The sequence below is a fragment of the Cercospora kikuchii genome (genome assembly GCF_019650295.1).
Source record: "Cercospora kikuchii DNA, contig_00004, whole genome shotgun sequence".
NCBI classification, from domain to species: domain Eukaryota; kingdom Fungi; phylum Ascomycota; class Dothideomycetes; order Mycosphaerellales; family Mycosphaerellaceae; genus Cercospora; species Cercospora kikuchii.
Genome location: NW_025408585.1, coordinates 2,363,732 through 2,380,864, shown reverse-complemented (window position 1 = coordinate 2,380,864; position 17,133 = coordinate 2,363,732). Strand labels below are relative to the sequence as shown.

Below are 17,133 nucleotides of genomic sequence, written 5' to 3'. Positions count from 1 at the left end.
TGTTGTGAAAGTAGCTTGCTTGGCGAAATGAATGAATGAAATGTACATCACACTGAGTTTCTCCGATCCCAATCCAACTCCTGAGCTCACGTAAGCAAATATTATGCTGTACCAGATACTTTCTGACTGACAGAGCTCAACGTGCTCGCCAGGTCTGCTTCCATTCCCTGGCATGAGTTTGAGCCAACGAATGTGAACACTGCAATGGAGCGACACGCTTGCAATGCACAGAGCTAGCGTTCGCCTCAAGCAGTATCTCTAGGTCTTGCTGTTCCCTCAAGCCATCAGATTTATCGACGCTTCAGATGATATATAGTTCCGTGGAACAGAGTCCGTAAAAACATTCGCGACCATCTCTCCAGTTCTCGAAGCCGCTCCAAGCCAACGAATCTCAAGATGGTGCAGACGGTGGATCAATCGGAAAAAGCGGAGCTATAATAGTCCTCTGGGCAGTATCTCCGAGCCTTGTAAAACCTCCGAGCCGCCCAACGTCGAGACGCTGTGGAAAATGAACGATTTGATGAGCGGAGTTGTGGCAAGTATTCGAGTTTATCTCGAGAATTCAAATTGATTCTGAGCCAACGGATAGAAAGATGGTGTGGAAGACAGAACGTTTGACGAGTGGAAGGAGAGATTTGTCTGAGCTGTATCCCTGAAATTCAGATTTGTCCCCAGGCAAGGGATGTAAAGATGTTGCAGAACATTGAAGGATTTGAAAATGGAGCTAGATTTGTATCTGATGCTGTGTCTCTACATCATGGAGTGCTTCCGCGCGAACAAATATGAAGATGCAGTCTAGTTTGGGGAGCGTTGAAGGACGGAGCTAGGAGGTTGGATTGAGCAGTATCTCCAAATTTTGAAAGTACTTCAGGGCAATGAATGTAGAGATGCTGTGCAGAATGAAATTGATGGGCCAAGGGAGCTGAAATGGCAGTACATACAGTTTCTCCAATTATCCACATTACTTGAGAGCCATCGAGTGCAAAGACAACCTATGAAATTTTGTTTCTTGAGCAACAGAGCTAGATCGATAAGCATCATGTTTCCAAAACCAAGCACGACAGAAAGCCACTGGGTGTTCAGACGCCCACCCAGATCCTGGTTCCACTCTTCTAGAGTCAACCCTCAGCCAAAGCATCGAATAGCATAATTGCCAGCCGAGATCCCATCATTCACAGGGAACCAAGCCTGCACGAAATCTCCTGAAGGCAAAGCGTTGCCTTCAATCAAATCATACAACGGGCTCCACCAGATCTGTCCCTCTTGACCCGGGCTGCAGTTGATTGGGATCGTGACGCTCTGGGTGTTGGTTGTGGTAGACTCGAAGTTGACGGAAAAGCTGACGGAAGCGGACAGAACACCTTCGAAACCGGCAGAGATCTCGGTTCCGGCGTCGAAACCTACGGTTTGGCTTTCGCTAACTTCGGCTGTGCTGGTGGTGCCCGCGGGATAGCGGGGAGAGACTGCGAAGTCGAATCCGGGACGTTGGACGCTGCGACCTGTGCGGGTGACTTCGATGCCATCATCCTTGAGAGCTGGTTAGCAAGAAGAATCAGGGTCGCGGAATCCTGTGAGGCTTACGTTTGGCTGCTGCCTCTTGGCCACTGCTCTTGGTACGGGCACAATGGAGCTGTTGGTGATCTCTGTAGCAGCAACTGGCTCTGGTACGAAGTCTGGATTCTCTTTCACTTCAGTCCTTTGTGAACCCAAGTCTCTGAAACCGCCAGAGTTGAGCGGCTCGCAGTTCTGCTTGACGAAGTTGGCTCCGAGGCCAATGGTGAAGGAATTGGCGTTCTGGGTATTCGCATCGAAATTGCAGTGCGAGATCAGGCAGTTGCCTTCAGCAAATGGCAGGCAAGTGTTGGGTTCCAAAGGCTGATCGATGTCGGTAATGAGCAGACGGTTGACCAGAATGTCACCTGCCAACGTGGTATGTGAGCGGTGGACTCCTTGTGTTGCTGCAATTTTGCTAGGCTCTGCTTACAGTCTCCATAGTTTGGGCCAAATGTTCCGACGCATTGGAAGACGCCATCTTGACGGCGTTGCAAAGGAGATGCCGCGGCAGCTGCCGCGAAGGCGACCAAGAGGGTATTGAACGTTGTGGAAACCATGATGGCGGCTTTCGGTTGGTTGCGAGGTCTGTCTGATGATTGAGGAGTTGCTGCTCTGGTGCTTCATCGAAAAACCGTCTTTTTGCAAGACTTTTATATTGCCCAATTCCCTCACCACGTAGCCTAATGGTATCGACATCATCACTACTGTGACAACGTCGTCGTTGATCCATTGTGACCCGAGACATTGGCAATGTTGATTCTTCCGTGCCATTAACAGCTCGTCGACGAGTATTCCCGTGGACCTATGCCCGAAAGACTCTCTTTTGCGAAGCTACTGAAGCGTCTGAGGGCGATTGAGCCGCGACGTGCAGAGTCACATTATCTGCCAATGCCCGAGCATCGATCGTAAGCGCAGGGAGTGGTCATGAAAGCAGCGGAATCGATACGAACGTAGAAGTGATGTGCGATACCAAGCGGCCAGCAACATTGCCCGTCACAAGAGCTGCCGCATATCCGCACGTGGTGGACGATCCATTCTCATGGCGGTACCACATGGTCGCGGAGTGCTTGAGTGGGCATAGTTCAGCCGGAGTGCTATTCCTGGGCGTGCTTCGTTGCCCGCGATCAGCATTCTTCGCCGGCGGAAGGATACAGCCTCACCACGATGGTCCTCTTTGGGAGACTAGCACCCTCTGATTTTGAGCCTGGAATAGGCCAATTCATTGGAAAAGCCGCTCCACGGCTGACTTCATTATGCTCTTGCGCCTTCCATGAAGGAAACGTTGTTGCCATCTGGGGGACGCTATCTTCAGTGACTTTGCTGTACAACATCAGCCAAGAAACCTGATAGAACCTGACGTCCAATCATTGCGAGTCAATCGACTTGAATTCCAACAGCATACACAAGACTGCCTTAGAAGCACGATGGAGCGCTAGACCTGAGGAGTTTGGCACTTTGGTCGGATCATTAACAAATTGGTCCTCATGGAGCCGCTGTATGCTTGGCAATTGTGGAAAAGCAAAAGGTTCTGCGGAATCGACGATGTGACATGGGTGTCCATGGAGGAAGTGATTTTCCGGCCGTGTCTTGTCTAGCAGAGCTTCATGAACGGCCCCGAATCAACGGAGAAGAGAAGACAAAGTTAACTTTTGTCGTTGGCCGAAGGAATGCCTTGGCAGCATGAGCCCTTCGGCGAAGGATGCACTGCTCAGTTCGTCGAAACCATAGTCCTTGGCACGCATATTTGCAGCCGTGTAGGAAGTATGATGACACTGATGTGCAGGATAATGCAAAATACCAGCTACTGCGGAAGCATCCTGTGCCGAAGCAAGCAAGCACGAAATACTTTTGCATGCGCATTCGGCGTGTGTCAGCCATAAGCAGACGCATACTCCAACTTGAACTCTTTTCCTTCCAGGCCAGCTGATTTGACGCTATGCCACAGACTTGGACAACGCTGCAGCTGTCGTAGTGAGACTGTATAGTCATGCATCGCCAGTCGGAAGGCCCGTTCAAGGCTGGCCTTCGTATATTCGATCTCCCTGTTATCTTGCTGGTTCGTGGTCGATGCTGATGTCGAGGACTGAGGCAGCATGTAGCTTACCGCCTCAGCTCCAGTGGGAACGTCGAGTAGCAGTGACCAAGTGTCCATGTCTCAATCTCTGGTACAGTACAAATTTTGTACCAAGCTTGAGGTAATGAGAATCGTCTTTCTTGCACCTTGACAGCACCATCACACTTGCCTTCCCTCACACTGCGTCATTTGCGATCATGGAAAGCATTCTGGCGACACTCCGAAAACTATGCCATAGGCAGAACATCACGCCTAAGCTGGATGGCAAGGCTGCTGGCGCTGTCCAGGCTGCCATGACTCTTGGAGAGGCCCCAACTTTTAATTTCCAAAAGCTCCCCTGCGAGCTGCGGCTGGAGATCTTGCGCATGGCGATCGGCGATAGTCCGCCTTATATCAACCAATACGGCAGGCTACACCACAAATTGCTCTCGGAAAGTCTCCTTGCAATCCGTGGAGAAGTCTTGGATGTCATATTTCATACCGTACCAATAGAAGTCTCCAAGCTGTATGTGGACTTCTGGCATCCTTCACTTAAACCGGACTTCGTCAAGATGCATGATGCGGTCCACGGCAGACATCAACGGCACAGAGTGCAACTGCGCCGAGCGTAGAGCGATCAAGATCCCGCTTCCTCGAGCTGGTGGAGAGACGAGACCAGAAGGGCCCAGATCACTGTGGGCATGGAAGACTGTTGTTCGAAATTCACAAGCTCCAGCTGAATCTAGCTTTCTCTGCAAAGGAGTTGCGCGCTCTTGCGAGAGAGTTCTATCTAGGAAGTGATGGCATCTTCATCGATGGCAACACGTTGTCAGATAAGTCGGAGCAGTTTTCATTGGCGCGGGAGCGCAATTTGGAAGCCATGCGGTAGAAGCATCCGTCGATTATCTTGTCTAGGTTGACTGGGAGGGAGCCGCAACAGTAGATTGGCATCACTTGGATCGCTCCAGACTCTCGAAGTGCAGTCTGCCTGTGACTTGGTGAAGAGCGTGGCCCACCGAGCAGGTTCAGGATGGCCAGGTTCAAGTCACTTCGAAGACATCGGTTTTCTCTTCAATTGTGGGTAGAAGCTGGGCCAGCTTGTTCACATCTCGAAAAGCCTCGGGCACGTTTTCTCTTCTAGCCTTCAGCTGTTCAGCGACAACATCGTATTTCTCTTCCTTGTTGGTGTACTGCCGTACGACCTTGTTCGTGCTGTGCTCCACATATACTCGCGTGTCACGGATTCTAATGATGACGCCGTCCAGCCGCAAGAAGTACCTGCTGAGGACCAGTAAGCGTTGAGGCATCATCCGCACCTTGATGTTGAACAAAGCAATTCCATTGTCCGCCAGCTCGTCTTCATAGAGATCAACAGCGTCAAAGAATTGGATGGGATCCTGGCGGCTGAGCAAGTCAATGCGAATGGGGTCCGCGGTCTGGTTGCTCTGCCTCCACCGGCTCTCTTCGACAAGCGAGCCGTCTTTGTCACTTGTCGTTCCCCTGTAATCTGTGCTGTAGCTCCAGTCGAAAGGCTTTACGACCTGCTTCACCTCCTCCTGGTGGCTGCGCTCTTTCTTCCATTCTTCGGCCACCGCAACCTGCAACATGCCCTCCTCGGTCTTGCTCACACGGTCCATGGCATCGCGTGCGTTGAAGTGCAAGTTCCAGCCTGAGGGCACGTGAGTGAGGGCGACGTAGTTGTCGCCGAAGATCATCTCAGGAATGGGGATGCCAATATCCTGGTGCAGCTCTTCGATCGGCTCGGCCTTGAGGATGGGCTGCTTGCGCGTCGTGAGCTTCCACACGCCGTTGGGTGACGTGTGCGAGAAGGTGCCATAGCTTTGCGCCATGGCTGCAGCGATGCGACGACGTTGTCTGCAGTTGGCGTGCAGAACGAGCGAACTCTGGATGGACGCCAGAGCTGAGTCTTGGCATCGATAAGATGGTTGCTATGGCAGTTGCTACGATAAACACTAGCTCCATCCTGCACATTGCACATTGCCCACTCTCCAACACTTCACGCAAGAGCCGCACCACGTCCTCACTGCACACATCGCCCGTCACTGGAGGTAGACTTTACATCTACATTCATTGACAGCAACTTCACATACATCATGGCCGAGACTTTGGAGAAGCGGCTCGAAGCCGTCTCAATATCAGAGGAAAATCGCGATCCGAATGCACCATTTCAGCACAAGGCAAAGGTGAGCAGCATTGGAGTGTTCATCTCCTGCTCTTTCTAACATGATCAAATAGAGCTCAGTCACAGGAATCTCACTGTCAAGCCTGAGCGCTGCAGCACAAAGCCGCATGAAGCTGCCGCTGCAAAAGCTGCAATCAAACAATGCCGGACAAAAGCCCGCCCTACAGCCCATACCGACCAAGATTACCCTTCCATCCCAAAGCGCGCAACGCATCTCCGCCGAATCGCGCCCGTCCGATCCCGAGCCTCTCTCTGCCGCGCCTAGCGAGCAATCGAAACCCAAGCAGTTCCACCTGGGCATGTTTGAGATTGGAAAGCCTCTTGGAAAAGGAAAGTTCGGTCGTGTATACCTGGCCAGAGAACGTAGTACAGGCTTCGTCTGCGCATTGAAGGTCCTTCACAAGTCTGAACTGTCGGCTGGCAAGGTCGAAAAGCAAGTCCGCCGTGAGATCGAAATCCAGTCCAACCTCGCCCACCCCAACATTCTCCGGCTATACGGCCACTTCCACGACACGAAACGCATCTTCCTCATTCTCGAATTCGCAGGCAAGGGCGAGCTGTACAAGCACTTGCGAAAAGCACAACGCTTTCCAGAATGGCAGGCGGCACAATACATTGCGCAAATGGCCAGTGCGTTGAAGTATCTGCACAAGAAGCATGTCATGCATAGAGATATCAAGCCAGAGAACATTCTCGTGGGTCTTCATGGTGAGATCAAGATCAGTGACTTTGGGTGGAGTGTACATGCACCAAACAACAGGAGGAAGACAATGTGTGGAACTTTGGACTACTTGCCTCCGGAGATGATCAAGCCAGGAAGAGATGAGAACTGGTATGACGAGAAGGTGGATCTGTGGTCATTAGGTGTCCTCACCTACGAGTTCTTGGTCGGAGAAGCACCGTTTGAGGACACACCTGTTATGACGCAGCGCAGAATCGCACGATGTGAGATGACTGTGCCGCCATTCGTCAGCTCTGAAGCAAAGGACTTGATCAAAAGACTTCTCGTCCTTGATCCAGAGAAGAGAATCAGTCTGGAGGAGGTGGAACAGCACCCTTGGATCTTGAAGCATTGCGTCAAGGGCGAGAGGCACTATCAGCGCACGAGTGGACAGAGCAAACAGAAGGAGAAGGAGAGCCAATGATGGCAGAAATTTAATCGTGTCGATTGTATTGGACAGCTCAGATTTGGCTGACTTGGATCATGGCGTTGGAAAGTTCGAAGCATTGCAAGCGAGGAGTTTGGGCGGGTTTCTTCTGGTGACAAACAGTAGCCAGTGCATGAAATGACATATCGTGATCTCCAAATACTTCTTTTCGCTGTCCGCATTATGCTCTATCCCAACCAGTAATTGATAAGCTGCATGTCAGACTTGTAATGTAGCAAGAAGCATGATGCCGATCTTGGCTTGGCATCCGCGGACCGCCGAAGTGAATGTTGGAAACTCATCTCTCGATAGCTTCTCTGGTGTGCATCGCCCTCATCTCCAGGACCTCGAATACCTGCTCTGCCGCGCAAATCTCCTATCGCGATCGCATCACAATGGCAGAAACAGCACAATCTCCCTCCACCACGAACGCCTCAGACAACCAAACATACCTCACCTGGTCCAACTTCTTCTCGATCCTCACGAATACCGCACCCCCATCCACCCGCGAAGCTTACTTCAATGAACGCGACATCCGAAACGAAGAACGCGACATTAAACGTGCCGAAGAAGACGTCAGATGGCTCTTCAAAGCCTCCCCCATCATAACTTTCCTCCAACACCAAATCAATCTCCTCGGCCCAGCCGACGGCTCCGCCTCAATCGGCCCACACAACGTCCGCTGCCGCCGCTGCGACACGAAGCAAAGCGGTGGATTCTCCTCCGAACACGGCATCCTTCTCTGCGCCAATCACTTCCGCAATCGCGGCCACTTAGAAGACACTCTAGCACACGAAATGGTTCACGCATACGATCATTTACGCTTTGTAATGGATCCTCTGGATCTGAGACATGCGGCTTGTATGGAGATTCGAGCGAGTATGTTATCGGGAGAATGCCGATTTGCGAGGGAGTTCTTCACACGAGGACAGTGGAGTTTGACGCAGCAATTGCAGGAGTGTGTGAGGAGGAGAGCGACAATTTCGGTTGCGAATCGGCCGGCTTGTAAGGATGATGTGCAGGCTGCGAGGGTGGTGAATGAGGTTTGGGATAGTTGTTTCAATGACACGAGGCCGTTTGATGAGATTTATAAGTGAGAGGATCAGATGGAAGAAGATGGATATTTTCTCTATCGGGGGAAGTGCTCTGCCGTGGAAGCATGGAGACGCTGAAGAGATGATCACAAGCCCAGGTTGGAGCTTGGAGAGGGTGATAGGACAAGACGTACTTGGTAGAGGACGAGCCATCACGCGTGAAGCTGTCCAGGATGGGACACGGCGGATTGAGATGTGGGACCAGCAGCCGCGCCGGAGAGCTAGACGTGGTCTGCTGCAGTCGAGGGTATGACTCTACGACCTTGGAGCTGTCGGACGATACATGAAAGTCCCGTATCCTCTCGGTATGTCCCAATGCTCTGAGTGTTGTGCGGATTCGAAACCTGACGATGGCTAGTTGGCATGGCTTCAAGAGCCGTCGTGATATGGAGAGTGGCAGGGTCTGGTCACAATCGCCTGTGATAATATAGAAGGAAGCCCAGACGATGGAAGTATGTGAACATCAGTTCAAGGTAACTTTGAGTTGAATCTCTACTATTTCCCCATATTCTCTTTTTCTCCGAATACTTTGAGCGCGCCATAACTGCTGCATTTCGACACTCCTGGGCCCCGAGCGACACCGAAAGGGGGAGACACCGTCGGTGCATGCGCTGACTTGGACTCTTCTACGATCTGGTCAGCTTGAGTCTCAAAAGTCAACAGCACGATGGTGATCTCAAGGTGGCCATGCTCCTTGCCTTCGAGTAGCGCTTACCAGCAGAGAAAGCGCGCGGATGGAGTAGTCTTTCTCGCCCCACGTTGAAACCACAAGACATGCTGGCCGAATGATGAGGCGCGTGGTGTCGCAGCAGTCGCAGGAGGTAATGCTCTTCAAGCCTTTTCTTTACCTTACGCGGTCGTATGCTCTTAACCTCGCTGTTCTCAAAATATACTTACACACTAGGCATAGCTCTTAGCCACTGTTCAATAGAACCATGGGCCCATATCACCCGAATCTGAAGGTCCTTCTCGGTCGTTAGTGTCCTTTTTGGGCTTTGGGAGCGTGTGTGGGAAGTAGGTCTTCTGGACGACAACCATGGAGAGGCTGAGGAGCATGATGGGGAAGATGTGCCCAGGGCGCGGAGCGGGCCAGAAAGGCATGATGGTGATTGATCTTAGCGGTCGCCGGAAGCAGCAGTTTGGCGAGGAGGAATGTGTTTGTACGCGAACCGACTTTCTGGTACGTGTCGGTGCAAAATTGCTGGAGGTGATCGCGGGTGATGGAAGATGGGTTGAAGAGGAGGCGCTTCGGTAATGTCCTGCTGTGCTGAAACCATCTGAGAGGCAGTGAGTTGTAGACCCCTTTCTATTCTGGCTGCATGTCTTACTGCAAGTCAACCGCAGCACAAGATCCTGCTCGACGGTTCTGAACGCTGCCAGCAACTATCAGACCCTTATGAGCACCCGGAAGCGCGCTTGGAAGTAGTGCGGGTCTTCTAGCGCTCAACACAGCCGGGGCTTGTGCTGGGCAAACACTGGAACAAGGGCATGAAAGGCAGTCCAACGCTTGAGTCAAAGGATCAGCAAACGAGGAGAGACGCTGTTAAGACACGGACAGATGTATTGTAGAGGGGAGCAAGCAGCACAATTAGTCTTCTCAGTAAAGCTCCTACCGAACTGACTATAAACACAATCATCCTCCTTTCAGCACCGCTGGATAAGCTACTGCCGCCTTGTCATTGCAGACAAGTGCACCCTTTTGGACAGTATAAGCTCTGTCAGATGGCCCTCGACTCGAACCTGAACCAGTGAATTGGGAGACTGGAGAGCAGTGGACCTTCCCAAGACTCCAGCAATTCACCCGTGCCTAATCGGTACTAGCGGTACCCACTTGTTTTTCGAATTCCTTTGCCCTTCTTCCAGTACACTTTCTTCAACCTTTGCCTACACACAAACATCCTTCGGCAACAGATAAACACCGTTACAGCCTACTCGACCGTCCTTCTCGAGCAACACTACGACTAAAGCTGTTCCGCGTCAACTGCCCGTCGACTATCAATCACTCGAGCGCCGACATTGACTCGAGCACTTCGACCAATTTCACCACTTTCGCCGCTTCTTTCTCCACCTCTTGTACCCACACCACACCACCCACCATGTCTGCACGTTCATTTCCCTGCAAGTACTGCGGTCGAGAGTGCAACAGCGGCCCGGGCAGGCGTGCCCATGAGAAATCGATGCACGAAGGCATCAGCAGTCGGAGCAAGACGGCGGCTCCTGGTGCTCGTGCCCTCGCTGAGCGGCCACGCGGTCAGGCGTAAGTAACAACATCCTATCCACGTCGAGTGCAATGACACTAACCTTAACCAACAGTCTCGCCACCAGCTCGTCGCCTGCCGCCGCCCCGTCGGCCCCCTCGCCAGCAGGCGCTGCTGGTCCATCCAGAGACCCAGTCGTTGCTGCACTGGGCACATATAATGCCAATATGCCGGCCTTCCCAGACAATACCGGTCCACCTGCCGGCCCGCTCTCGTCTCCACTGGCCGCTCGAGGTAGTGCCAACCTCCTTGCCGCTCAGCAGTCACCGACTGCCTCAAGACAGCCAGAGCCACTGCAGAAGAAGGCGGGTGATTACGCTCGTGATCATCGCTTCCACGGCCGCGGCCAGGAGATCAGCAAGCTCTCCTGGTCAGACTTCCAGCGCTTGACCGTCGTTGAGCGCCTCAAGTACCAAGACTGGTACGACCAGGCCTTGAACGAAATGGAGAGCGCGGCCAAGGAGAGCGTGGCCCACGCTAGAAGCAAGCAGCAGAGAGACGACGAGGCGGACGTCTTTCTGGCCGGAGTGAGGGGGCAGAGGCTGGCGTGGGTCCAGCAGACTGGCCAGTACGTGGAGGAGTACGGCAGAGCGATCCGTACTGGGCTGGCGATGGTGAGGGAGGAGAGGGATCTCGCCGCAGATCTCAACGAGCGTGTGAAGGAGGTTGCGGTGGCTGCCACGCCGGAGCTTGGCAGCGAGAAGGTGCAGAAAGCCATCAGAACGGCTCTCGAGCAGGCAGAGAGTTAGGGACTCTCTGCAAGCGAGAGAGACGAGCATGTGCGATCTGCTCGTGACGCTGCCATGGCTGACGAGTGAATGGGGCTTCGGGGGCTTGCTTTTTCCGCTATTTGACCGCTTATTTTTCTTGGCTCTGCGCGATTGCGCTCTGGTCTGAGAGCATAAAAGTCTTTGAGATAGAGTCTTCGAAACGCAAGAAATGACTGCTTGCATACGTTTCTTGTCCATGCCTCTTATTGTTCGAAGTGTTTCTGTGCCCTTGCATCTGCAGACACCGCCGCGGTCTAGTGTAGCGAGAGTTTCTGAGACGCGGGTTTGACGTGTTGATTGACTCCTGACGAATAGTACCCAGCTGTGATCTCCAGGCGGTTCTGCCATTGAACGCCAACGGATCACAGCTACTCTATGACTTCTGGTTGAAATCTCTGCGAGCGACATCTCAAATCGCAAGGACATAGCCATTCTTCAACATTCTTATCATCTCTTTCCGCACGATTTTGGCGCTCTAAGTCAATTGATCTTCGATGGGGCCAGGTAGAGGCCTAGCATTCAATGAGAAGCTGTGACCAATCGTTTGATATAGCGATATATCCTTGGTCCCCGACCAGGGCTTTCTGTACAAATTTGGCCATCAATGCCGTCCAGTCTGCAGATGCACCCGATCAAGACAGTTCGCCTGATGGGAAAGTCTTGCAGATTGTTTGACATAGCGCTTTGTCTGTCTTCGTATGTCATGTCTCCGTGGAATATACACAGCTCGATGACACCAGTTCTGCATATGGTGTACGATGGAAGTGATGGCGTTGCGCGGAGACGCCTGTATGGTGGCTGACATAGCGGCTTCGAAGCAGCTTCTGCCAGGCTTTCCGTTGCATATCAGCGCTCAAGGCTACCGCATAAGCACATTCAGTAGGCCTGGATCCAGTTTCCCAAGTGAGACAGCTTTAGAATATCGGAAGTAGCGATTAGGCCTCGTTTCAAAGCAGCTCGTCCCATATACTTTCAGCTTTCAATGGCATCTCTTATGCACCGTTCCAGACCCGCGGTCAAGAGCTCCAAAGGAGAGTGCGTTCAGAAGATGAGACACACTCATTTGACCGTGTTTCTTGCCATGTTCCTCCGGGAGACCTTGACATTCGGTGCTGGCCAACCTGTAGATTTGCCGCGATTGTGTTGTGCACGAGTTCTGATTGACGAAACCGGCCACGACCTCTACCTGGATACCGGCGCCGGATGCTCAATGGTCGACCAGTACTCCCTCGATTATTACAGCCCAGACGTTGAAGTACATCTCTTGGACGGATTTTACAGATTTGCGGTACTGTATCTCCGGCGCACAGAAAGCCACACATTACGCGGTTGTTGATGTGTGGGCCCCAGCCTTGATCAATGGCGTACGCGTGCTTCGCAATTTGTGGCCGGGTTTGCGCAGAAGTTCGAAAGAAGCTGAAAGCTGACAGTTTGCGAGGTAGTAAAAGTCTTCTCATTACCATTCTTGCGAATACTATCTCTCCCACGCCTCGTCGCAATATCCCCAGTAGTTCCGACGAAGCCCTTCTTCGCACAGTGGCATGCAAATCCGACCATAGTAGTATTGATCTAGCAGCTCGGCGCCCTCGCTGCAAGTGCAGTCTCCTGCAGAATTACGCGGTGCATTCGTCGTATAAGAATTTGCCGCCACGCATTTCGCCACACAGGTAGTGCTGCTCCCAAGTCTCTCGTAGTTGGCCACACATGGACACTCGCCAGTCCTCTGATTGAGCCTTTCATTAGAGCCGCAGGAGCGGATGCACTGCCCGTAACTGTTCCTAATTGAAGGCGCTTGGCAAATAGGCACACACGTGTAGTAAGGGATCACGTTCTCTGTTCGAGCGGAGAACTCGTAGCCAGTCGCGCAGCCACAGGTCCCATCGTTCTTGCGGACCAAGTTCTCTCTTTCGTTCGGAGAGCAGACGGGAAGGCAACTTGAGCCCACCTTTTCGAGTCCAGCGTTGCATTGGCACGAGCCGGCTGGATTGCGGAACTCGTCCGACAAGCAAGCAGGCACGCAAGCAGAGTTGACCGATTCGAAACTACCACTGCATGCGCAGCTGCCGTCTGGCTGGCGTGTCTCGTTCGAGAGACATTTTGGCACACAAGTCGACTCAATCTTGTCAAAATCGCTCGTGCATTGACAAGCGCCTTGTTCGTTGCGGACCGCGTTCGCTGAACATTTGGGAAGACAGCTGGACATGAATCTGTCGAGGTCGGCGCCGCATGCGCATGAGCCGCTCTCATCGCGAGTCTCGTCTGCTGAGCATTTCGGCTTGCAAGTATCGCCCACCAAGTCGAATTTGTCGGCGCAACCACAAATGCCTCCAGCGTTTCGAACCTGGTCCGAGGGGCATTTGGGGACACAAGCAGTGCCAACGCGTTCAGAGGATTCGTTGCACTCGCACGAACCCTGCGAGTAGCGGACCTCGTTGGTACCACATTTTGGTACACAGTTGTCGTTCACCACCTGGTAGTCGCCGGTACAGACGCATGTGCCTCGGTCGTCGCGAACGGTATTGGTCGCGCAGGCAGGCACACATGAGGTGCCGACCCTCTCCAATCCAGTCCGGCAACCGCACTCGCCTGAAGTAGAGCTTCTCACTTCATCGTCAGCGCAGACCGGGACACAGGGCGATGTAGCAGTAGCTCGTTCAAAGCCCATGTTGCAGAAGCACTCATCCGTGACAGAGTCCCCGAAAGCGTTGGCGCCGCACTTGATAGAGCATGAGGATGCCCCAGGAGATCTTTCGTACTCATCCGACTTGCACACGCAGCCGTACGAGGTTGGACTCCTAATCATGTTCCGGCCACATGATTCGAGGCAGGCTCCATTTCCAGCTCTGTCATACCCTTGGTAGCAATCACATGCATCAGTCTCCTGGTTTCGGAACTCGTTGCGGCCGCAAGACGGGATGCAAGTAAACGATGTGCCTTCTCCGCGCGGCTCGTAGAGTACCTTGCATACGCATTGTGTGCCGGCCTGGTTAGGTTCCTAATACAATTGACAGAGTATCAGCAAACATGTACGCGTGTGATTCCATTGGCCGACTCCGCAACGCTTGAACGAGTCTGAGGGGCAATCTGTTACGGAGAGGTCTCCTACTTACCTGGAAGTTTCCACAGGTGAGCACTCCTGGCTCGCAAGTCCCGGATTCACTGTCTTTAGTGCCACGGTCACAGACACAGGACTTGTTGTCTGAAGATGGTATCTTGCCGCCAGAGCATGTAAGTGGTGTAATCTTGCATCCATTGTTACCATCTTCGACAGTCCCTTGCTGGCAGATACACGGCCGGTTATCACTTGAAGGTACCTTACCACTGGGGCACGACATTGGCGTAATCTTACATACATTCTTGCCGTCATCCATGGTACCTTGCTGGCAGATACACGACTTGTTGTCCGTTGGAGGCACCTTTCCACTCGTGCAAGCAATGGGCAATGCTTTGCATCCGCCCGAATTGTCGCTCATCGACCCACTCTTGCACACGCACGACTTGTTGTCGGCAGCAGCAATCTTGCCACTAGGACATGTGATCGGCACAAGCTTGCAACCTCTCCTTCCATCGTCGATAGTGCCCTGCTTACAGATACAGGATTTGTTATCGGCAGCAGGAGTCTTGCCGCTAGGACAGGAGATCGGGATCACTTTACATCCACCATGGCCGTCATCGGTAGTGCCTGCATTGCAGACGCATTTTCCACTTGTGATACCCTTTCCTGCTGGACAAGGTACCAGACCTCGTGCACATTTGCAGTATGTCGTTGCGGTATCCTTGAGCGATGTGGACATAGACTTTTCGATTTGAATGTATCTATAAGTTCTGGAGAGCTTCGATAGCTCGGCGTTCTTGCTCCAATTCCGATCGAGGGCTTTGATGCAGAATAGCTTGACCAGTGGCTGATCCTTTATCGACTGAAGTGCTCCAATGATGCCTTTGTCACATGGCCATTCCGCAGCCTGAGCAACTCTTGCCGCAGTGCATGCTGACAGGGCGAGGAGGTGGAAGCGCATCGTAGCAGCGCGACAAACGAATGTGAGGAATGGCTATAGCGATGGCGGCCACTTACGGTAGCAGAGCTTCAAGATATGGTTCTAGTACCAAGAACACCTTGGAGCTCGGTCACATCGTCCATGGCGGGCCCGGCTGCTCAAGCGAGCGCCATTGAACTCAGTATTGCTCTGTGTTCTCTAGATTGGGGGGATCTGGCTCGCATGGCAGCCAGGTCAGGAAGCCACTCGCTTGGGAAAAGGATGGACAACGCTTGCTGATGGCAGGCGTTTAGCTCTGGGCGAGACAGCCAGCGCACAAGTCGTTTCTGTGGGTGCATGAAAGTATCCAGTGTGCTGCGCGTGCCACTTTGGGAGATGTAGGCCGTAAAACGAAGTGTATTTGAGCCTAGATCGGACCCCGTGGCAAAACAACTAGCTTTGGTCAACGGCACGAGTTGTTGCGGGTGAGATCGAGCGTAGATAGGCGATGCGGAGACGAGTCCGGCGGCTGGAGCAGTCTGTGCTCGGCACGCTGTCTGGGTACGCTGCAACAGCCTTGGCAATCGACAGATGCAGGTTTCAGATTTGCAGACCTGGGCTCGATCCCTTAAAGACCATCACGATACATGAAGTGGCGCTTGATACATTGCTACACATATACTCTCACATCGACACCTAAAAGATCCTCGTCAATGTCGACCGCAAGGTGGCCACCCTTGAATTGTGCGACAAAGCCAAAGTCCCTCTCAGAGTCTCACTGTGATCAAGATGACGAGGATCTTGAAAACCGGCACTCACCATGGTAGCTAGTTATTCTCCAGTATACCATACCGTCATATCCCAGTACAACTGGGTGGTCAGTGTCATGTGGTATGCAGGCGGGCCAGGGAACCGATCAGGAGCCGGCTTCAGTGCACTCATCTCAATCTGAAGAATTCTCAGCGTATTGCGGAGCATCTTCGGGACAGTAGACTCGCTCGGCATGTCACAGTTTTCAGAGCAGATCGGTCTGAAGTTCCCTTATCGAACTTGCTTGCACGTCAATCAGTATCTGGGGAGAAATTGTTTGAAAGCCAGTACCTAGCCACTCAAGAGCATCTCGCTAGGCCTGCTCCCACAACGAGAGTGGCTTGAGCGCCACCAGATCTCAGGATAAGCCAGTAGTCCAATCAACAATTCTTGCAGAGGGCCTGTTCCGGGATTGCCTTGGAGAGGTCAGACTCTGCGAGCTGTTAGCTGTCCCCGACGAACCCACCCTCCATATCACGTTCCAGGATCACGATTAGTGCTTTCTGAGAAATATTCAAACCTCAAGCCAGTACGATTGCAGATTCACTGGGTTGTCAACCCGAACGTTTTCTGTAGGGCAGACGATCGAAGCAAGTGGCGTATTGATTGAAGCTGTGCTCTCTGCCATACTTCCATGTTGTTCCCGTAAGCCATGACAATTGGACTGGGAATGTATCTGGACGTCCAATGCACTTGCCGTCGGGAGTTAGAAGTTACGGTTGCGAGCAGTCGTTGCTTTGCAGGGGTCCTGAAGAGTTGCCTCCGTAGCAGAGGGCCGGTCGAAGGCGTTGCGCGTGCAGAGACTTGGGAGGTCGACAATTCTTCTGTGTGTAGAGCGGTGGTTGCAGGCCTCCCGCAGAGACTGCTCACATGAGATTGCCCCTATCCGTACGCTCAACTGCCAGAGCAAACGTGGTTTCTGGTGAGCCAGACTGGGCGAGGGTGCTCAGCGTCCCGTCATGAGAAATGACAGCAGCATCGTGCCAGCGAACTCGTTAGATGACCGCAGAGTGTCAAGATGATAGATGCAGAGGAAGACGAAATGCAGCAAACGCAGGAGGAGTAGAGACTCATGTCTTGGCAAGTGAGGATGCGAATGAGGGACGAGGGACCCTGGTCAGCGAACGGAGCAACTGGTGACCTCAGCGTCGAGGGGCTCTGGTGTTTGGGACGGGCGGCATACATAGCTCCGACACCAAGACTGGCGCTTGCACTTTCACCGCCAGAGATAAACACGCTGTCCTCACATCACACCTTTTCGCCCATTTT

At 52.8% G+C, this 17,133-nt stretch overlaps 5 protein-coding genes across 5 annotated transcripts; 3 read left to right on the top strand and 2 right to left on the bottom strand.

Annotated features, from left to right (window-relative positions):
• Positions 1–1,125: 1,125 nt before the first annotated feature.
• On the bottom strand, positions 1,126–2,111 carry CKM354_000716900 (uncharacterized protein; the record flags this gene model as incomplete). The annotated part of the gene is made up of 3 exons (XM_044802512.1): positions 1,126–1,527; positions 1,582–1,919; positions 1,985–2,111. 3 exons carry the CDS (start codon positions 2,109–2,111, stop codon positions 1,126–1,128), a joined length of 867 nt encoding a protein of 288 aa, XP_044658447.1.
• A 2,536-nt stretch (positions 2,112–4,647) lies between these two features.
• CKM354_000716800 (uncharacterized protein) lies at positions 4,648–5,457 on the bottom strand (the record flags this gene model as incomplete). The annotated part of the gene is made up of 1 exon (XM_044802511.1): positions 4,648–5,457. The coding sequence occupies one exon, from the start codon at positions 5,455–5,457 to the stop codon at positions 4,648–4,650; it is 810 nt and encodes a 269-aa protein (XP_044658446.1).
• Positions 5,458–5,721: 264 nt separating this feature from the next.
• CKM354_000716700 (uncharacterized protein) lies at positions 5,722–6,955 on the top strand (the record flags this gene model as incomplete). Its single annotated transcript, XM_044802510.1, has 2 exons — positions 5,722–5,811; positions 5,864–6,955. The coding sequence occupies 2 exons, from the start codon at positions 5,722–5,724 to the stop codon at positions 6,953–6,955; spliced, it is 1,182 nt and encodes a 393-aa protein (XP_044658445.1).
• Positions 6,956–7,353: 398 nt separating this feature from the next.
• CKM354_000716600 (uncharacterized protein) lies at positions 7,354–8,055 on the top strand (the record flags this gene model as incomplete). The annotated part of the gene is made up of 1 exon (XM_044802509.1): positions 7,354–8,055. One exon carries the CDS (start codon positions 7,354–7,356, stop codon positions 8,053–8,055), a length of 702 nt encoding a protein of 233 aa, XP_044658444.1.
• A 2,093-nt stretch (positions 8,056–10,148) lies between these two features.
• Positions 10,149–11,059, top strand: CKM354_000716500 (uncharacterized protein; the record flags this gene model as incomplete). Its single annotated transcript, XM_044802508.1, has 2 exons — positions 10,149–10,309; positions 10,366–11,059. 2 exons carry the CDS (start codon positions 10,149–10,151, stop codon positions 11,057–11,059), a joined length of 855 nt encoding a protein of 284 aa, XP_044658443.1.
• Between the last annotated feature and the right edge of the window lie 6,074 nt (positions 11,060–17,133).